Source organism: Peromyscus leucopus, chromosome 2 (genome assembly GCF_004664715.2).
Source record: "Peromyscus leucopus breed LL Stock chromosome 2, UCI_PerLeu_2.1, whole genome shotgun sequence".
In the NCBI taxonomy this organism is placed as follows: Eukaryota; Metazoa; Chordata; class Mammalia; order Rodentia; family Cricetidae; genus Peromyscus; species Peromyscus leucopus.
Genome location: NC_051064.1, coordinates 97,828,406 through 97,850,672, shown reverse-complemented (window position 1 = coordinate 97,850,672; position 22,267 = coordinate 97,828,406). Strand labels below are relative to the sequence as shown.

At 38.0% G+C, this 22,267-nt stretch overlaps 1 protein-coding gene across 7 annotated transcripts in view; it reads left to right on the top strand.

Moving 5' to 3' along the window:
- The window catches only part of Mysm1 (Myb like, SWIRM and MPN domains 1), a 39,960-nt gene extending 17,998 nt beyond the window's left edge, over positions 1-21,962 (top strand). For 4 of the 7 annotated variants that reach the window (XM_028870307.2, XM_028870305.2, XM_028870308.2 and 1 more), the window contains 13 exons: positions 1,219-1,349; positions 2,665-2,768; positions 4,020-4,097; positions 5,741-5,829; positions 9,348-9,402; positions 9,733-9,783; positions 10,733-10,807; positions 11,291-11,479; positions 12,577-12,709; positions 15,583-15,688; positions 15,864-15,921; positions 16,949-17,117; positions 19,265-21,962. In XM_028870307.2, the coding sequence (XP_028726140.1) occupies positions 1,219-1,349; positions 2,665-2,768; positions 4,020-4,097; positions 5,741-5,829; positions 9,348-9,402; positions 9,733-9,783; positions 10,733-10,807; positions 11,291-11,479; positions 12,577-12,709; positions 15,583-15,688; positions 15,864-15,921; positions 16,949-17,107 (1,228 nt within the window). In that variant the 3' untranslated portion in view covers positions 17,108-17,117; positions 19,265-21,962. The remainder of the gene's footprint in view (positions 1-1,218; positions 1,350-2,664; positions 2,769-4,019; positions 4,098-5,740; positions 5,830-9,347; positions 9,403-9,732; positions 9,784-10,732; positions 10,808-11,290; positions 11,480-12,576; positions 12,710-15,582; positions 15,689-15,863; positions 15,922-16,948; positions 17,118-19,264) is intronic. The other 3 variants (XM_028870306.2, XM_037202716.1, XM_037202715.1) reach the window with 3 other exon arrangements.
- The last annotated feature ends 305 nt before the right edge of the window (positions 21,963-22,267 follow it).

The window sequence follows — 22,267 nt, the reverse complement described above, 5'->3', positions numbered from 1 at the left end:
TATTCTCCTCTATCACAATTACTTTCACGTTCTATGGACTTCATAGATTTATGGACTTTAATTTTGTCTGTTTAGAGAGACCTTCCCTAAGCACCCTATCTCAAGTAGACTGTGCCTGTTTGTTGCCCTGTATCCATCCATCCACTTAGGCTTCTTTTTCTTTTTAGTGCTGTTATTTGATAATATAATATATATTATTCCTTTATGTATTGATAGTCTCCATTGGAATTTAAGATCTTTGAAAATAGAAACTTTGTATTACTCACCTCAGACCCTTGTTCCTAGAACAGTGTCTGGACATTGGACACAAGTCCTTAGTGAATAAAATGTGACTGAGTACTGTCTGTGCTGTCACTTAATGTCGGGGTCAGTGTCTGCATCTTAACCCTATCGCTTCCTCAAGTAGGTAGGTGCTGTAGTGATTCTGGCCAGCCTGCTTGCTCCCTTCTAAGATGGGATTGGGAAAACCTTTCTCTTAGAATTATGTGTATCTAACATTACAGCATTTGGCATACTCCGTAATTGATTTCTACTCTTGTGAAGGTCTCTGTTTCTGTTAAATTTATATTGTGTTTTCTAGCATAGTACATTAAACAAATACATGATTATTATATGAATTTTTAATTTCATTGGGAGTTTTTTAATTCCTTTGGAAATCCCTAGAATACTTATATCTATTTTCTTTTGAGACTAAGTGCTTATAATTAAAAATGAATATACAATATTTAAAACTTTTTGAGAGTTAATAATTAACAGCATTGGAAAGCCGTGGGACGGAGTATAACTCAGTGTTAGAACAGTTGCCTAGCAGCATGAGGCCAGTACTATAAAAAAGAAAAAGTAGGGGGAATGTCTTAGTACTAAATTTCTTTAATTCCCAAAGTGCTCTTTTTATTCACAGATGTAGAAGTGAATTTGCTTTTGTACAAAATAAGTTGCTAATTTCAAGGTTGGGGGACACCTGGGATCTATGGGGCTTAGTATTTGGGAAGAATATTTGTAACAGTATTACACTTACAGGTACTTGTAAGTTGTTGCATTATTTAAAGATATTTTACTTGTGAAAAAAAGGACACTTGGGTATTTATTTGTTACACAATTAGGCATTGAGTGAAAATAAAAATTTAAGGTATTTCATATATTAAAAGTTTTCCCCAGAAATCCCTTTTTAAATGTTTCTATTCATCCAAAATAATTGTACTTCCATCTCTTAATTAGGGAAATATGCAAACCGAAATACTTAAATAAGACCTCAGTACGTCCTGGCCTGAAGAACTGTGGGGATGTTAATTGTATTGGACGGATTCATACATACCTCGAGTTGATAGGAGCAATCAATTTTGGATGTGGTAAAAATAAAAACCCAACAACATCTTTTACTTGGCATTTTTTATCCTTATAGCACCCATTAATTTTTATGATGGCTCAAATTCAAGTGGATTTAAGTATATGGAATTCAGAGAAAGAGTGTAATATTATGAAATAAGTGTATCATTAAGACTTGATGTTAAACAGATTTCTGCTAATTAAACTGTTTCCCTTTGAAAATACAATTTTAAAGGAAAATATTTTATCTACATAACAGTAATAATTTAACAAAGAGTTCTTTGTCAAGTAAAAGTAAATAATTTATGAGAATCTAAGAATAGCCTATTTACTTTAAAAAGATACAGGTTTAGACCAGCATGGCTGTTAAAAAAGTTTAGATGTTGTGAACATTTTTCCGCACATATTCTAAGATCCAACAAAATCTGAAATTTGAAGTGTTACTCACCCTATACTGTATTCCTGCTAGAGATACTTTCTAGCAATGGTTAAATGAAGGCAGTATCTTAGGAACTTGTATATTTAATTATAATAAAAGCACAAAAGTATTTTAACAAGGCTGGTGAGCTGGCTCAGTGCCATTTGCCCCTAAGCCTGAGCTGCGAGTTTGATCACAGAGATCTACTTGGTAGGAGAGAACCAACTCCCACAAGTTGTCTTATGACCTTGACATGTACGCACCTGCACAATTGTGCACATGTATACACACACACAGTTTAAATAGTGAAACTCTTTCACTCTTGGTTTTTTTCTGATTCAAGTTGATGAGTATATTTATATATATGTCAGAATGAATTCTTCCTGATCACTGAATTCACATGACAGAGCTCTGAAGAAGCTAGTGGTGATGGGTGCAGGTAGTGATAAAGAACCAGAACCTCACCACCCCTGGTTTTGGAGGTGAGCGAGAGAGCTAACCAGAAAGCCTCTGATAGATGGTTTCATTTTTGTGTATTGAGAACACTTTGTCTTCCACATTTGTTGCATTTGTGCCCCAAGCTCTGTGTAGAGACCAGCTATTTGGGAACTTCATCTATCTTAGCCGCAGCCACAGAGATGACAACATATGTTTTCTGTATTAAACTGCCAGAGTCAGCAAAGTGGGCTCAGCACTCAGTTCACCAGAAGTTATACAAATTACTTAGTTCTTAATAATTGCTTTTATTGGGCTGCCATTTTATTAACAGCATTATTCATTTGAGAACTAAGTGACTTATCAAATGTACAATTGTGAGATAAGAATCATGGGAGCTCAGCTGTAGTCAGCATAGTATATCTTCCTATTTAACAGATTTCATAGAATAATAGATGTGTTTTATCTTTCCTAAATTCCAACAGAACAGGCAATATATAACAGACCACAACCAGTTGATAAAGTACGAGTGAGTGATGGGAAAGATGCGGAAGCAGCATACCAGCTTGCCTGGCGCCTACAGTCTATGGTAAGTAGCTGTTTTACTAAACAAGTGGCCACTGAGTGGAAGAACATGTTTACTCTTGTGTTTCACCTTGGCCATTTAATTTTCTGGCTTCTTTTGTGTATGAGACAAAAACCAAACAAACTGGAAAACCCTTCAAGTTCACTGTCAAAGTCCATAGAAATATCTTTACTAAAGTGGCCTTGGGCTACTTGGTTTTGATTTGTAAATTTAACGTGTTGGGTGCTAGAGAGATGGCTCAGTGGTTAAGAGTACTTGCTGCTCTTGCAGAAGACCCCAGTTCAGTTCCCAGCATGCAGACCACAAGCATTTGTAACTCCAGTTCCAGAAGATCTGACACTACTGGCCTCCTGAGCATCTGGCATGCATGTAGTGCACAGACATACATGTAGGTAAAACACTCATAAACATTAAGAAAACATTAAAAACAAACAAACAAAAAACAGCAACACACACACACACCAGCTGAGGGTGGTGGCATGTGCATTTAACCTTAGCATTCAGAAGGTAGAGGATGGTAGAAAGGATCTCATTAGTTTCACATTAAATTGGTGACTGGTAAAATAAGTCTTGGATATACCTGAATTTGCTGTCTTAAGAAAGGCTGTTTTCAAGTGGCTCTTTGGAGATCGTACAAATTGCACACCTCTCTTTAGCAGCTGGTTCATTCTAAACACCTCAGATATGATGTTTGCAGAACTAGTTGAGTCATAGAGTCTACACATTTTGTAGTTTTTTCATTGTTTGTATTAATTTGGCAATGGCCTTTCTAAACCTGAGATAATCATTTTGCTTCTACTTTCCCTATACTCTTTGATGTGTTTTATTTTCTCTACCACAGATAATTGGAAACAATTCATTTTCTTGGTGCTTCTTTCTAGTCTTAATAGTATTTTTATCCTGGTATTTTAGCTCCTAAATGGTAATGGAAAGGAAAATAAAAAAGAAATCGAGTAAAATGCAGAAAGACATCAGTGCTATGTTTTTTTAAAGTGGTACCTTGATGCTGCCACCTAGCTCCTACCTTGCTAGCTGCTGCTAGTGGCCACGAGAAGTCACTTGAGTGTCTTAGGCAGAGAAATAATTGACTGTTACACATGATCAATAGAATACAGTTAGTGAGTTGATGAACAGACACTAAAATACTTAATAGAGTTTTAGATAGTTATTGTTTAAGTTTTGTGTGTTCGTGTGTTAAGGATTTTGCCAGGTTAATTTTCTTACATTTTACCTTTATTTTTTTTCTTAATGTAGCGTACAAGGAGACGTAGGGTCCGAGACCCATGGGGAAACTGGTGTGATGCAAAAGACTTAGAAGGGCAAACATTTGAGGTAATTTTGAAATTATTTGTGGTTTATCCTTGAAAACTTGTTTGTCTTATGATTTTAATTCCTGTATATTACACTAATTTCATTGTTGAAGTGTGTGTGCTCATTCCCATGTTAATTATTAATTGAAAAGTTACCATTAACCAAACTGGAGGTATCAGTGGTACAGTTAACTTGCACTCAGAATTTTGGTTCTCTATCTCCATCTCTAAATCAAGAATAAATGCCAGACTGAGCAATTGGTATGCCCTAATCATTTCATTAAATGTTAATGTTCCTTTGAATGATGTTTGTTAAACCAATTAAAATACTGTTCTAAACATTATGCATACTGAATTATAAATATTGAAGTGTTATTTCTGCTAATAGAAATTGGGACCCTGAAAGGAAACATAGGCAACAAATATTGTACGTATATATACACACATGCACACACGTGTTTACATATAGAATTTGTTGTAGGTGATCAGTGTAGTAGAGTGGGAAGAAGGTATAAATATGTATTTATTAACTTTCTTGTCTCAAGTAGCTACTTCACTGCACTAAATCTCCAATTTTAATTTATGAAGTATGGATAGTACCTCTCTGAAAGGATTTTAAAAGAAATGAGATGAAATATATTAAGGTCCTAGTATTAGTTATTCAGTAAGCCTGCTTGGACAGGGTAATCAATAAATGTTACCTTTCTCCTGCGCCTTCTCCTCCCTTTCCTGTCCCTAATCTTACACCCAGTACTCTTATTGGCATATTAATAAGTAATACATGGTTCCTTCCCATAAGGTTGGTCTAAGAATATGAGGTACTCCCAAAGAGTGTGATGAGGAAAGAGTTTGAACCAAAGGATCAGGAGAAGAATCATCTCAAAATATAGATGGAAGCATTCTAGGCTGAGGGAGTTGCACAAGCAAAGGTACAGATACAGGGAAATTATTAATATTCTGGGAAAGGTGCATAGTTTGTTCAGTTGGAGTGTAGGGGTGGTAGTAGAAAGAGTAGATTATGAACATTAACATGTTTAACTTCACAGTACACCATGACAGTTACTGCTGCTGTTATTATTTGTTTTCTAAAGATGAGGAAACTGAAGTGTGGAAGCTTCAGAGCTCAACAGTGGCCTCGCAGCTGATAATGAATAGAGCCATACATTTTTGCTTCAGAATTTTATGATGTTGATGCATCTAACTTCCATGGTGCCAGAGAGGAAACCAGGACCTCATGCATGCTAGACAAAGTATACTTTACCACTGAACTACCCTTTCAGCCTTTGGACTCTGCATTCTTGATCATTGCATGGTGGTGTCTTTTATGAGTTGATCATTAAGATGTTGTTTAGTAATAAAGAAGAACTAAATTCAGTTGCCACCTGAGCCCTGGAAACTAGAAATGAGGAATAAAGACATGGAGGTTTTTGAAACTTAATGACTGATACCCTTGATTAAAATGGGCAAGTCTGGAGAAGAAACACATTTTCATTGTGATAAGGCTGTATATTTTGACATAAATTTAAAAGTTATTGCCCAGGATTTATTAGTAGCAAGGAAACAATGCATACTGACTTGCTTGGTCTTGTTCTTACATGTCCATAACTGTTTGATTTCTTCTGCATCAGTAGCTGATGAACCCTTTGATTGGCTGTTTTGTTTTAGCATCTGTCTGCGGAGGAATTGGCAAAAAGAAGAGAAGAGGAAAAGTGCAAACCTATTAAATCTTCAAAAATTTCCAAACTACCAAAAAGGTAGAGTGTTATGTTATATAATGTATTTTCTTAACTTACCACACATGGTTATGAAAAAATACCTGATAGCTTCATTAGATACTTTGTATAATATACATGAGGTAAAATACTTTTCTTTTTTCCTTGTGTGTGCAAAAGAGTGTGTGTGCGCACACTCATGTGTGGGCCTGAGGTTGATGTCAGTCAGGAACGTCCTCTGTCATTCTCACACCTTATTTATTGAGGCATAATCTCTTTATCAAACCAAAAGCTTGTAGATATGGTTGGTCTTACTAGCCAGCTTGCTCTGGAGACTGCAATTACAGGTGGGCTACCATGCTCACCCAGGATTTGCATAGATTCCTGAAACTCCAAACTCAGGTTCTCATGCTTTCAAGGTGAGCCATCACCTTAGCCCTTTACCATTTTTTAATTGAAAAATTATTGATCACATTTTGGAATTGTTTTTTAAATTACTTTATTTCACTGATTAGCACTTTGAGAACTTTGGACTGGCACTGCAGAGTTCTGACTCATTGAGTTTGGGGGATTACCTAGGGAACCTGTGTATATAAGGAGTCCTTCAACCCTAGACATGGTCAGACAATCCCTTTTTCTTGCTGAATTTTCACAAGTTGTTGTGAAATTTGTTGTTTTTAATGTGATATAATCTGAAAATTTCAATTTGTAAAATATTTGAGTATGTTGAATTCCTTGATTTTTCTAGGCATTGTAGTTTCTGCAGCCCCATTAAGTAGACTTTAGTTTTGGCCTATCACTTTCCAAAGCAATATATTAAATACTGTAGCAGTTGTATTTCCTTGTCAGGACTTGGTTCCTTACTTAGAAACTAATTAAAACAGCTAACATTGCTTGCTGTGTTTTAAGTACTTTTATTTTAAGTGTGCACACACTTAATCCTTTGACAACACTTTTCAGTGTGAGCATCATGCCCGTTTTACCCTTAAGAAAGCTGGGTGACAAAGAAGTGGCCATGTAGTATTTGCTCATGCTGCCATATGTGGAAACTGATTTAAGCCCAGGAATCCTTAGACCTGGGAGTGTAACTCAGCACATTGTTTCTTTTCCAAAATGTAAATTTAACCTTACCCTTTAGGGCAAGTGGACTAAGTTAAAAATCATTAATAAGCCTAGACTCCTTCCAGTATTCATGCATTTTATTTCCTGAATCTGTGTGTGAAATTTAGCTTTATTATAATTTTTAAGCTGTTTTGTCTTGCCAGGAACCTTTTAAATCCACACATACTTTTCTCTTCTTTTTACTGTTAGCATTGATTCATCAGCATTGCAGTAAAGTTACTTTTTCTAGTATTCATCACCAAATAAAAAGGTCTACTGGAATAAGCCTAGGAAATCATTATTCAGTCATCTGATATACTTTAACACAGTTAACCCATATGCTTGTATCTTATTCACATGCAGATCATAGATATCTCGCTTAAAACTCAGATTTTAAAGTAGTAGTGTCTAGTTTGCAACAAATCATTCCCACCAAAACTGATAGTACACTTTACTTATTGTGACATATATTTTTCATGAATCCATTAATATTGATCATCTCTTTGCTTTTCTAGAATTTTATCTGTATTCAGTATCTAATACCTCTGTTTCCAATATCTACTGTTTGTGTTTTGTCCATTAAGTGTCTGTAGCCATCCTCAGCAACCCTTCAAGAAACATCAACATGCTCCTGTTTGTACAGGTTAAGTTCACACACATTCTTCAGACTATTCTCTCTTCATCATTTCCACATTTCCAATCTGTCTCAGTCTGCATTGTTGTTATTTACTTATTTGCTTTTTATGTGTATTGCTGTGTTACCTACTTTTATGTAGGTGCATGCCTGATAGCCTTGGAAGCTAGAAAAAGTGTGTTGGATCCCCTGGAACTGGAGTCACAGATGGTTGTGAGCTACCATGTGGGCATTGGAAATCAAACCTTCATCTTCTTTTTTTTTTAAATATTTATTTATATTATATATATACAGTGTTCTGCCTGCATGTATGCCTGAAGGCCAGAAGAGGGCACCAGATTTCATTATAGGTGGTTGTGAGTCACCATGTGGTTGCTGGGAATTGAACTCAGGACCTCTGGAAGAGTAGCCAATACTTTTAACCTCTGAGCCATCTCTCCAGCCCAAACCTTCATCTCCTGCAAGAGCAGCCAGTGCTCTTACTTTTCAAGCCATTTCTCCAGTGCTTAAACATTTAGTTTTTGGGGGGTTCGTTTTGTTTTGTTTGTTTTGATACAGAGTGATATGTCCCAGAGTGCCCCCAAACTCGAGGTGTAGCTGAGGATGACCTTAACCATGGATCCTCCTGCTTCTGCCTCCCAAGTGCTGGGATTACAAACATGTCCCAACTCACCCACCTTCCTTCTTCATTCATTTAATTTAAATATCTTCTTTTATCTTTATTCCGTTTTTTAAATTCCTACATGTTTTGGGCCCTGGGGTACAAGCCTAATAAAACAAAATACCCTCACACACTCCTGTCAGATGGGAATTCCATATGCTACTCTTTCCAAATTGTCTTAATAGAAACATTTCTGATTGCTTTTCTTTGTATAAACATTCTTCCAATACCTGGAGATACAGCTCGGTGATTAGGAGCACTTACTCTTGCAAAGGACCTAGGTTCAGTTCCCAGCACCAACATGGTGGCTCACAAACATCCATAACTCTAGTTCTGAGGGATCTGACATCCTCTTTGGACTGTTGTGGGTACCAGACACACATATACATATCTACATTCAGGCAAAATACTGATACATATAAAGTAAAATTTTATAAATCTAAAAATAATACTAAATTAAAAAATTGTTCTGCTATTTTCTCCAAACCTCAATTTTTAGTGGTCAAAACCTTTCTTAGTCTTTTTTTTGGTTTGCACACACTTTTGTATCTGGCCTTGCTTAGATTTCCCTTTCTATATCTTTACATTTTCAAGTAATATCATAGGCCTTTCTGTTAGCTTTAATCTGTTTGATAGACTTGTTAGTTACTCCTTAATTTAACAGCTCCTTCTTCAATTCCCACTATAGTGACCTACTATGATACTGACAAGTGTTGGTATCCATGTGTTTCCTTTGAGACAGAGTCTCAGTATAGATCCCTGGTTGGCCTAAAGCTCACTATGTAGAACAGGCTGGCCCTTGCCTCATGAGTAGGGGGGGTTCAGGATGTACAACACAACACTTAGCCTGGCAAGCTGTTTTGAGAAACATCTTACTTGAGCTTCTATCAGGTCTTATATTGGGGAAATAGTTGTTTCCCTGAACTTTTGATATCTCCTTTCAGTTGAAGAACTATGTCTGCTCACCAGCTCCTTCAGTTGCTAAAAGAAAATAAAACAACAGAACTACTTTGGCCCAGACTTGCTTCTCGCTGTCAGATCTAAAAGAATGTGTAGCTCCTTATAAGGGATTCTCCTATGCTAATATTTTCTCATACAGGCAAAAGTTTGGGTTTATATTAATTGCTAATTTGTCAAATTAGTGATTTTTTTTTTCTTTTTCAGCTCACTTGATCCCTTCCAACTGATACCTTGTAATTTTTTCAGTGAAGAAAAGCAGGTACTTGTTATCAATGAGTAATCACAAATAATGCCCTCATTGGACAGCAATTACTTACTCTTTATCTGTTTGTGAGGCATGTGTATGAATGAATTGGACATGGCAGGGTATAGTAAGGATCGGGTGAATGAGTCAGGCAGAAAATGAGAGGGAAGAGCAGTTTCCTGCTGGGGCTTTGAAGCTTAGTTGTTTTTAAGTCTCATTTGTCCTGAACTTTGATTAATTATGAGAACTTGGTGGGGTGGGTAAGGAGAAAAGGGTGGATATTCCAACTGTGGAGAACAAAAATCTGAGTATTTATGCTATCCACCTTTTCTTTTTATATTTCAGGAGCCATTTCAGGTGAAAGTAGCTTCAGAAGCACTTTTAATAATGGATTTGGTAAGGATAACCTATTGTGCTTAGTTATTTATTCTGATTTCTGTTCTTGTATTTCCTTTATTCATTTTTTTGTAGACCTAAGAGAAAATGGAAGACTTATATTTCAGATTTTAACTATTTTCTTTATAAGGAATCTAATTTCTTTTGAAGGAAAGCCAGACAAGTGCATGTTTCCGTATTTTAGAAAAAAACAAATTTCTGTGAATTTTGCAGATTGTCTGCCATCATTAGCCTCTGACCATTTTCTAATATCCCATGTCTGCTGTCCAGATGACTGAAACTCCACTACATCTAAACTGCGGAGGCTCCTTGAGTGTACTGCCTGCAGACCCTCTAACAGTTGTGTGTGTTTCAGGTCATTTTCTACAAAAGGTTCTAGAGTGACTCACTCTGTGTCCTTTGAATGCAGTTGGTGTCTTTCTTTTTAAGTGAAGAAGTTTCATATTGCTAGAATTATTAAGGCAACTCCACATAGTTAAAAGGGAGGTTTATTTTGTGGGGTAACTTACAAGTGAAGGGATAGGTAACAGTCTGGGAAAGGTGAAGCGCAGTCCAGCGGTGTTCTCTGGAGAACTCTGCTCGGTCTACCTCCAGTGTCCAGGATCCAGGAACCAAGAGAGCCGGCCCATCAGGATCTCGAGTCTTCAGGCGTCCTGTCTCAGCTCCGCCTTGTAGACGTGATAGTTACCGAAGCCTCAATGCGGGTGGTACTTCCAGGTCAAAGCTGGAATGGCTACCTACTACAGTTCGTCTACTATGTGCTTCAAAGCTTCCTAGGTAGCTGAAAGGAAACGGGTGTAAAGTCTGAGCCAGATGCTTGGAGCCCAGCTGCCAGCTCCCTGCTGTGCCTCTATTCAGAGCAGTGCAGTTGCTGTGCTGCAGCACTGTTCTATGACTCTTCGTTGACTGCGAGTGTGGATTTGGTCTGAGTCTGTCCTGTTTCTTTTAGCATGCTCATGTCTCTATGGCAGAGGTGATTGGGCTGTTAGGAGGAAGATACTCAGCAGCTGAGAAAACCGTTGAAGTAAGTCTTACTTTTCAAACATTTCAGTTACCAAGTCTTGGTGCCATAACAAATATTTTATGGAACCCAGAAAATATTGATTTTATCTGTATGTGTGAGAGTATACATGCATAGAAAATTACGTATTCAGAAGTGACTTAGCATTCTATTTACTGAGCATCTGTTTCCTATCAAAAGAGAGAGGATTCTGCCAGCCTTGGCTACCCACTACCTTTACCAGTGAAAAGCTACAACTAAGGTAGTAATGTATTCTGTGCTTGTGGGTAAACACTGGTATACATCATTCTGCTGAAATTATTTTCATATGTAACAGGAATTGTTGAAAATGCCTTTGGGTAGGTGTTATGGTGCAACCTGGAAACTAACCATTATCATGCCTTTTAGATTAGAAAATGCTACCTAAGTTCGTAGCCTACAGTCACACTTTTGGAGTTTATTTAGCAAGGAATAGAATTGATAGGATTTCACTATAATCATTTACAGGTGTGTGCAGCAGAACCATGTAACAGTCTGAGTACAGGACTACAGTGCGAGATGGATCCTGTATCACAAACGCAGGCCTCAGAAACCTTGGCTCTTAGAGGCTACAGTGTTATTGGGTGGTACCATTCTCATCCTGCATTTGATCCTAATCCGTCTTTACGAGATATTGACACACAAGCCAAATACCAGGTGTGTTTATACTATTCTATACCTACAGTTTGTAAATTATTACACATCCTCCTGTTGATTTCCGTGAAGTAAAACATCTATTATTTTTAGCTTTACACTAAGAGTTTTTACATCTACAATTTTGAAATAACTTGCTTTTTTTCCTATTATATCAATAAGTATTTGGAAAGTCAACAGTTGAGTTGAGTATAGACAGGTTTTTTGTTTTAGTATGGACAAGCTCCTAGAGCCCTTAAAAACTGCCAGAAAGAAGTAGGACGAGACTTGTTATAACTGTAAAAGTTGGAAGGATTGATACATCTCTTTGTAAAAAAACAAGTTGTATTTTTACTCACTGTTACATTTAGTGTTTATTTTCTATGTAGGTAGCTATTTGTTATCGCCTTGTTAGTAAGAATTACAGTCAAATGATTTGGCATTATAGTATGTAAACACATTTGTGGTATGGGTTTTGTTTGACAAAGACTCTTACTCTTTGGGCCCAGATTGGCCTGGAACTTGTGGTAATTCTCCACTCTACTGTCTCAGCCTCTTGAATACTGAGATAGATGTGTACCACCACACCCAACTAATATATGTGGCACTTCTGTTGTCTTTTTGTTTTTAATTTTGTATGTTTGTTTATGAGGTGAGGTGCACACTCATGTATTTGCACATGAGCCAGAGGAGAACATTTGATGTCCTCTTCTGTCACTTTGCATTTTATTCCCTTGAGATAGGATTTCTCCCGGAACCTGTAGCTAGGCTGGTACCAGCAGTCCTCCTGTCTTCCCATCCCCTTCCCCAGCACGTGGGCTACAAGTTACAGGTGCATATAGCTGATGGCAGCAGGCTTATGTGGGTTCTGAGTGGGGAACCTGCTCGTCCTGCTTGCCCAACTTCTCTTGCATAGTAAGTCTTCTCCCTAGCTGTGCTGTATGTTTTTGTAAAGATCATCTCTGATGAAGGTGAACAGTATGGGCCTGAAATGAGTACATAAGGCATTTCATTCAGTTGCTGCTGTTTGGATAGGGCTCTTTTTTGTTATCCTTTCTCCAATTAACCATCAATTAGAGCCTTGATAGTTGAAATTAATTAAACTTTTTTTTTCATTGTAGAGTTACTTCTCCAGAGGAGGAGCAAAGTTCATTGGAATGATTGTTAGTCCATATAATCGAAGTAATCCTTTACCTTATTCCCAGATTACATGCTTGGTTATAAGTGAAGAAGTTAGCCCTGACGGTGCCTATCGTAAGTTTCAGCAATAATAACTTCTTACTGTCCCTATCCTCAAATCAAAGAACTTATAACTGTGTAAAACTATTTGATGAGAAATTATGTTTATCAACCAAGGATTCATTGCATGCCACCTAGTTAAACCAACCTCTTTCCTTTCATTCTGGTGTTACCATGACCTTAGATAAAAGGATGAAAGTGTTGAGAAAAGTTAGAGCAGGCAGTGTTTCTGCTGGAGACTTGTGTTGCACAGGCAGTATACATACTAAGCACTATGAACATTGCATGCATAGGACATGTGTATATACTGGGCACTGGAGACACTGCATGTATATGTGGTGTATATACTAGGCACTGCAGACATTGTAGAACACAAAACACAGTTCTCAGAAAATATTTTCATAAATGCAATCTTGCTTTCTCTGCTGTGGTTTACAAATAAAAAAACGAAACCATAACCCAGCTTCCCATTACCTCCCGGGTATCAGGGTTCCCAAAGACAAGCTGACTTCAGATCTCTTAAGTCCCATCCGTATCAAGAGAGGTCCAGCCCCAAATAACTCTCTCCCAGGGTCCATGGAAGAATCTTACCAGCTGGGAATCTAATCGTAGGGATATCAAAAGAATGTACGCACACCGAGCTCTTTCAGTCCATTCACTTTACTGTTCTTAGTTCTCCATATACTCTTCTTTTCAGCTCTCATACTTAGCTCCTCTCTTGCCTGATTCTCTGTACCCTTTTCTGCTGTTCTCTTTGTTCTGTCTTAGTTCTTCCCCGAGTCTCTGAGGTTTACAGTTTTTATACACATACACTCATACACTCAGCAATTCTCTGACCAAAGCAAGGTCACAAGGCTTGAATTCTTTCAGGGTCATAAAACAAGATAAGAGTTTACACCAGGCAGTGACTGTCAGGCACTTCTTATGACTCAAGGAGGGGGTAACTTGTAAAAGCCTCAGTGAACTCTTAGAGGGAATAGGATCAAATGAGAGGGAGAGAGACCTTAAATCAATTAGGGAAATCTAAGAAGGGAAAACAGGAATCCGTGTGTAATACTGCATTCCTAAGTGTAGTTAGATAATAAGCTAATTAACAAACCAAGGTGGCAGGAAAAGGAGTTAAGATTTTGTTAGTTCAAGGTTAGCTTGGGGCTTCACTTTTCCTATCTGCTGGCAGGGTGAGCCCAGGGCATGCTTGTTCCATATCTCTCTAAAGGCTGTGAATCAACAAATTCAGACATGTTATAATACGATGTCCTTGGATGTCCGAGAATGTCTCAAATGAGATTATTTTTGCCTAGACACTTTAACACTGACCAAATGCCTGCCAATGAAGATAATTGCAGGAAGACAGACCTCTAAGTTTACATTGGAGAAAGGAACAAAGACCTGCTTGTGGGAAACAGGTTTTGACTGTGTGACTGTTTTCACACATAGCTGGGGGATGTTGTCCAAATACCTGACATGTATAGGGGAAGTTGTGTCCAATAAATAGTCAATCACACTGTTAGAAGTTCTTGGGAAAAGAATCAAATGGGAAGGCTACAATAGCACACAAGAAATTCACTGCAGGAAACAGCTAACACATTCAAAAGCCAATATCACCAAACTGAGTTTTGGCTTCAACCTCCCCAGAGCCCCTGGCTCTGATGGGTCAGCCTTGTCAGTGCCAGTTGAGTTCCTGCTTCATAGTTCTGCGGCTCGCAGCACATCTGCCTCAAGAAAGAATTAGTTTGACATAGCCAACTACCCCACTTGGTTTCTCTGGGATGTATGCCTCCTTGTGACTGTTCCACAGCAGTCTGAGCAAGGCTGGAGGGAACTTTGTAAGGAAGTGGTTGGTGCCCTATCCTTGGTAAAAATCTTCTCAGCACTGTTGACTGTTTTGTTTGTTTGTTTTTTATAAATCTGCAGTACTTTTTCTGCTTAATGGCCACTTTGGCTTTTACTGCAATTTATTTATTATTTTTATATCCTTAGTACCAGCTAATCAGCACTATGAATTTTTATTGAGTGAATAATATCAGTAGTAGTCCAGAATGCCCTGCTGAGTACAGCACATAATACACATAAAATTCTCCATCTTAACCAGAAAGCATCACAATAAACTTGTCTTCACTTTAAGTCAGACCTCAGTCTTCTGGGTTTGTCATGAGCCCCTATTCCAATCATATCTAATATAGTTAGTTGATACTGGGTACATGTGACTATTCACAATTTAATTCACTAGAATTTAATAATTTCAAACTTAAGTAATTCTGTTTCTGGCCAAAATGAAGTAATAAGGAGTTTTTTGAAGCAAACAAAATAGTAGGCAAAATATACAAAACAGTAGTATTTTATTTAGGATATAACTCAAGGCTGTGAAGGAAGATAGTTGCTAAAAGATGGGAAACAAATCAGTTAAGCCCAGTTGCTATCCTTTAGTGACCCGGAGGAGAGACACAGCCTGGTCCTGGCAAACTTGTGTGAACATGATGGAAGTGAGGCGACTCAGTTACCAGAGTGAACCCATGAGAGCTGTAGAAGACACCCCCTCAAGTAGTTAGCAGAATGGAGACAGCACATGTTTGTGAAGAGACCAGCAGAGGCAGGAGACAGCCACTGGGGAGAACTGCAGTCTGAACGCCTGTAGTTTCCTCAGCTTTAACAGGCATGCCGCCTGCTGAGACCACGTTGCCATGGGCTTGATGACTTGTATCCTAGGAAGGTACTATGCCTTGCTTTGCCGAGAACAGTCCCAGTTTGTTGCGGATACTGACTGCCCTTTTCTGCTTAGAATGATAAGTGAGATGCCATCCTGCCTTAGATGGTGCTTTTCACGGAGCTGTTGGAAAAGGAGATGGGAGAAATAGTTGATGAAAATGTGCCTCTTTACACTTCTCTAGGTTTACCTTACAAATTTGAAGTCCAACAGATGTTAGAAGAACCACAGTGGGAATTAGTGTTTGAAAAGACAAGATGGATAATTGAAAAATACAGGCTTTCTCATAGGTATGTGCCTTGGTTTGTGATGGCCCCACATTTACAGTCTTTCTCATTAAATTGAATCAGAGAAAGCAAAGCCTAGATTTAATACAGAATCCTGATACCTGGTATCAGTGACAGTTTACCACACAACCAGCTGTGTGTTTGTCTCATCGGTTCCTTTTCACCTGTCTTCCTACAGCAGTGTCCCCATGGATAGAATCTTCCGCCGTGATTCGGACCTAACTTGTTTGCAGAAAGTAAGCTGCCTTCAGTTTTAATTGGTTTCATTACTCAGATTCCAAAGCTGGTGTTCTTGGTGTGTTTTTCACCGTTCTGTGGATACATTTTCTGTTTCCTTTATTGATTTACTTTGTAAAATTAATGTGTTTTATTGGCTGAACTTATACATAGAAATAATACTATTTTAGAATGCATTTGTCATTGTTGACTGATACATTTCTTAGTGGGGTTACTATTGTGTACAATGAAGAACCTTTGATCTTTCTTTGAAATTCATAAGTACCATGTTTCCCTTTTAACCATAACACCTGGCCATTTTTTTTAAATACAGCATAAATCTAATTTAAGTTTTAAGTGGTCATTTTGCTCTAACTTTGCCCTTGGAAAATAAGGATTTAGGTTCCCCACCCACTCAACCCCCCCAAGCACCCCACCCCCACGTACACACATACTCCTGGTAAGATGTATAGATTGTCAACACTCGAGTTTTGTTTTAGCCATTTGGGAATATTCTGAAAAAGTAAATATATTAAGTTCTTTTTGCTACATTTTCCTATATACTGTTGAAAGATCAATGTGTGCATCTCCAATAAAACTGGTGAAGAACTATATACTTAGTTCTTTCTCATTCCCCTTCTCTGTCTCTTTTCTCTGCTTGGTTTTGGTGCTGGGGCTCAATTCTGAGCTGTGCATGTGGTCACCAGGCACTGTGCTTCGTCCCTAGACCCACAGTCTTATGTGCTTCCTTGTTCTTGCTGTTTCTGAGTCGTTAGAGCCGGCACTGTAAATGTACTGCTCAAGGGGCAAAAATCCTAGATTTGTCCCACGTAGAGAGCATTGCTTGCACATGTTTGTGCCCTGTGGAGTTGTAAGGGGCTAAACTTAACCTTCAGCAGTGATTCCAGTGTTCCAGGCTGAGATTGTTGAGAACAGTGTCTCTCCTTTGAGAATTAAGAAATCTGAGGTTTGAGAAGAAATTGTGACAGTTATGCAAATCCTCTTAATACTTAAGTATTTAAATATAAAACTTTTCTTTTCAACTAGCTTTTGGAGTGTCTAAGGAAAACATTAAGCAAAGTAGCCAACTGCTTCATTGCTGAGGAATTCTTGACTCAAATAGAAAATTTGTTCCTTTCCAATTACAAAAGCAAGGAAGAAAATGGACCAGCTGAAGAGAACAGTACAAAGGAGTCGTTCTTGTAATTATTTAAAAGTAAGATGTTCTGTTTTAATCTTGGCATACTACTGTAAATAATTGAGATTTTTTTTAAAGCATAAAATTCTAAACTGTCCCACATACACAATAGGAAAAGGAAGAAAGATAGGCTTGTTCTCATAGAGTGGTAATCAAGAGTTCTTGTCTATGTTAAGCAATGTAATAGACTATGAAAGCTTGAGCAGTGATCGGCTTTACTGTGTATCCAACTTGATCAATAGACTGTGTCTATGTTTTCCTTCTTTTTTGAAGTATTTTCTTTTTCATTTTGGCATCTTATCTTGTTAGAAATACTTATTTCCTTCCCATGTGCTCTGGTGGTGAGATTTGTGTTTGGTATGTGGATATCGCAGCTTACATGTAGTGTGAGTTACTGTGGTTGAGAACTTCTGACTGCTAAATCTAACAGCATGCTATAGCGTGCCAACACGGGCATAAGGAGAGGATCTTTAAACATTCAGACAAGAAAACAAAGGGGAGAAGAACCAGTTTTCAGTCCTGTTATTTGCTTTAGTTTTAGTGTGTAGCTCTGTACAGATAGTCAGCCTTCTCAGTGATTTCAACATTTTAGATGATTGCACAAGTGAAATCAGTAGCCCCAACTCTAATTACAGTACTGTGATAAAATATCATTGACCTGGACTTGGCATTGTAACCCTCCACCTAGCTTTTTTCCCTGCTGTCAAGAGAAAGAAACAAATCACAATAAAGCTTAAATCAGATGTTGGAATTAGAAACAAAGAGATGCCATCTAGCATTTTACATATTTAAGCCAGTTTCGGACTTCCTGAATAAGAAATGGAGGCTAGTAAACTTCATGGAGAGGACCAGCTAGTGTATTTCTGTTAGCTGGAGTACTGTTACTTGCCTACCGTCTAGGCCTTCTTATAATGGTGACAGTTTTGGTACCTTGAAACTGAGTTGAGTTAAGACTTTTCCTTTTTTGTTGTTGCAGTTGTAGCAAAGAAGAGGGCCGCACTGGATGGAGTGGCCTCACGGTCTTAGGTGGCCTGAAACTGATTTGGGCTGTGTGATTTGAAGAAATAAGAGTTGGCTCTCTCTAGGCCTTCCAGTGTTATTCCAGCTCTGATTTTATCTTTTTTTTTTTTTTTTAGGTTGATTTTTTGGAACTTCATTTTAAGATTGTACAGTTCCAAAATTAATGTGTATTTTTTAAAGAAAACTAGTATTTTTTCCATTTCCCTGTGGACATTTAATATGAACAATGAAACATATTTTGTAAAATCACCTTGATGTCTGGAAATATATAAACTCCCAAAGCAAAAAGTCAGGAATCCTGAGCTCTCAACCTAATTTGAGCCAGCTTTGGTATGTGACCTAGTCACAGTCACATGTCTGAAATCCAGGTGTCTCCGTTGAAATTGAGAGAGCTGAATTTTATAACTTGGTGTCTCTTCAAACCCAGAGGGTGACAAAGTTGGCAGCACCTCACTCTTTCATGCTTCCCTTCCTCCTTACCTTCATAGGCTATTGGAACGGACCTAGGAGCGGATGTTGATTAACTTTCTTGATTGGTGTTGCCCTAGAATGTTGTTGAGTTGTTAGAAGTTCTTTGTCAAATCTGGGTTTTTCCACGTGCCTATGTTTAATATTAGGTACTCCCCTGACCTACGTTGTAAGGACTTAAAAGATGGCCAGAGGCAGAGTGTAGGTCCTTGAGAACACAAAGTTTTAAGCAACTATTGAGGGTCTATTTTTCTGTCTATAGAATACATTTATAATTTATTTTATGAAATACTTTTAAATACAGAGAAGTATATACAAAGCACAGATATCTCAAACCTACTGTTAAGGAAGTACTTCACACAGGAATTACATTCTTTACCAGTTGTGTTTTTGGTTGTTTGTTTTGGGGTTTTTTGGAGGGTTGGGGGTGGTTTTTCAAGACAGTGTTTGTATAGCCCTGGCTGTCCTGGAACTTGCTCTGTAGACAAAGCTGGCCTTGAACTCACAGAGATCCACCTGTCTCAGCCTCCCTAGTGCTGGGATTAAAGGTATATGCTACCACCACCCGGCTTTCCTGACCAGTGTTAACAGCATAAACTTAGAACATTCCAATTTATCATTTGTCTCCTGTTGTTTCCTGTCTGTTCTCCATGTGGCTTTCTTTTCTCTTGTCATAGTGTCTACATGCTTTGACAACTGCAGATGACGCCTATGCTGACCTTGCCAACCTTGACCTTCTGAGAATAATTAGAGCCAAGGCCTTAAAGAAGCACAGATGAGTCTGGAACCAAGGGGGCATGTAACACAGAAGTTGATGAAGCAGGCTCCTAAAGAAAAGCCCTTTAGGAAACAATGTGTGTGGAAGTGGAGGACCGGAGACATCTGGGACCCTTCATCCCAAGTTCTGTCTTTTTGGAGGACACAACTGTAAAATAATGATTTTAATTTGTTTCCTGTTCTGATTTTATAAGGAAATTTAATAATGGTACTTCTCCTATATTAGACTTAGTGTTCTTCAAAAATAATACTCAAGAAAGCAAAATCAGGCCATCATTTAACCTTGAACCGTTCTTCTCCAGTCCTTTTAAATGGCCTGGAGCTCCCATTTCTAGAGTTGGTTTGACCCCATGCTCACAGCTCATGAGCACTTTTGCACACTTAGACTCCTTCCATAAAAAACTTAAATTTATATTTTATAATTGTGTTTGTGTAAAATGACAGTATTCATATTTTGGATTAAAATATTCCTTTAATCTAAAACTTGGATTATTTTTACTAATAAAAATAAGTAAAATGTTTGTTACATGCTCTGGGAGTCTGAGACACTGTGCCTTATGCATGGTTTGCCCTGTCTATATTCAGAAGATGCTGGAAAAATGCGGTTAGTGTTCTCTGTCCCCTTCCCACCGCCTCTAGGTTATCTGTTGTCACTCAACCCAGTAGCACTTGTTTCCACTCTCACGGGCCTATCCATGTGAGCTGCGTTCTTTACCATCCTCGCCAGAACTCAGGGTATTGCTTAGCACCGTTCATTCTTGTGAGAGAGGGACAGAACTAGGGAGTGGGGGTGGGGAGACAGTAGTTAGACATCAGTAGATAGACGTTTTTTATTCTGGTTCCTACTTTGACAGCTTCTGCCCTGCTTCACAAGGTGAGGTCCCTTTCTTTCTTCCCTTTCATCTCAGGCCCTTTTATTCATCCATCCTCACAGCTCATAGGTATAAAATCTTTATATCATTCCCTGCAGTTGTTTAGTACTGGCTCAGGCTTCTCCCCAGAATGTTCCTCCTTCCAGGCTGGGGAGTAGGTGAAGTCTGTGACAGGCAGACTGCAAGCACATTCAGCCTCTTCAGTTTTCAAGACAAAGAAAATGTCAGCCTCAGCATGCCAGCCCAAGCTGTCATGCTTTCTAGATTTTATGCTTTTTACCGTATATATTGCTGGGTTTGAGTGCAATGGAGAAGCAGATAGAACCAGTATGCCCAAGAGTGCTGCTCTGTCCTGGGCCAGCAAAAGCCACCTAATTGACCTCCTGCTTGTCCCACACACTTGTATGTCACCAGCAGACATCCCATATGAGTTTCTTATCAGTAGTAGAGCTGGTCAACCAAATTTTCTTTTTTCTTCTCTCACATCTACCACCAAAAGACTTAATCTGGTGCCACATGGTATGGCATGAAGAAAGAGTACTTTCACAGAAGCACAAAGAAAAGCACACGTTTTGATAAACATGTACTCTTATCAGCATTAACAAATTTAACAAAGAAATTTGATCTGCATCTCTACTTTCCTATTCTTTAATAATGCTCTTACAACTTCATGTATTTTGTAATATGCCCAGAAAAAAAAAATCACAGTTAGGAGAATAAAGTATTTAGGTTATTATTTCCTGACCTTTTCTGAAGAGGTTTTATTCATGCTTTCATTTCCTGAAATTTTGCTTTCTGGTATTTCTTCTAAGCTACCTCATTCCCTTAGTGCCCCCACTAGATCACAAAAAAAATAAAAGCATCCAATTAAAGGGTTCTAAAGGAAACTAAACTTTAAAGGTGAAATTAAATCCCAGCACCTGGGTGACTTTTATTCCCTCCTTTGGTGTTTCTGTCATATACTCATGAGTCCCAGGGAAAATGCCTGGTTTGTTTTCTCTGACATTTCCTAGTAGCTTTCCAGGAATTCATAAAGTGTTCTCACAGTTCATATTCCTGTTTCATATATTATCATAAAATTGAGCCTGTGTGGTGGCACACACCTTTAATTCTAGAACTCAGAAGTAGAGGCACATGGATCTCTGAGTTTGAGGCCAGCCTGGTCTACATAATGAGTTCTAGGAACAGGACTGAATAGTAAGACCCTATCTTTAAAACAAAACAAAACGAAGAAAAAATTGTCTGCTTTAGCATATGGATTCTAAAATTGTGGTTAGATTTTAGCATGGTTTATGCAGATGAGTCATTTGCCTTTAAATGTGTAGAGTAGAGTTGACTTGCAGAGTTACATTATATATAAGATACTGCATGACAGTTTATAAACTTGCCACTGTTTTCCTACAATATTAGCAGTTTTTGTGAATTTTTTCACTGGTTTGCATTTTATAGTGTCCTACAACAATATAATGATTTAAAACTATTTGTACATTTAAATGTTATGCTACATTGTATATATCTACAATAAGAATATTGTAAATATCAGTGTTTGTAGAATTGTGAAAGATTTTCCCCAAAATATGAACTCATCTTTCTATACTTACTTGTGACATATTAAAAATAACCTAATTTTAAGCTTTGAGATATCTCACAATGAAAGCTAAGGAGAAACATGCTACCACATTGATGTAAATAAAAATTTGAAAATAAAAGAGATGTCTCTTGTAAACTCTTGTGTCTTTGTAAACTATTAGCAATGTATGTATTGCATTACAAAAAGAAGGCACTGTCTTAGTTACCTTTCCATTGCTGTGACAAAAACCATGACAGAGGCAACTTACAAAAGAGAGCATTTAATTTAGGGTTCACGCTTCTAGAAGGTTCTAGAGGGTTCATGACCATCATGTCAGGGAGTATAGCAGCAGGCATGTAATTGGAGCAGTAGCTGAGAGCTTACATTATCTTATCCCCAAACAGAAGAGAGAGAGAGAGAGAGAGAGAGAGAGAGAGAGAGAGAGAGAGAGAGAGGAGAGG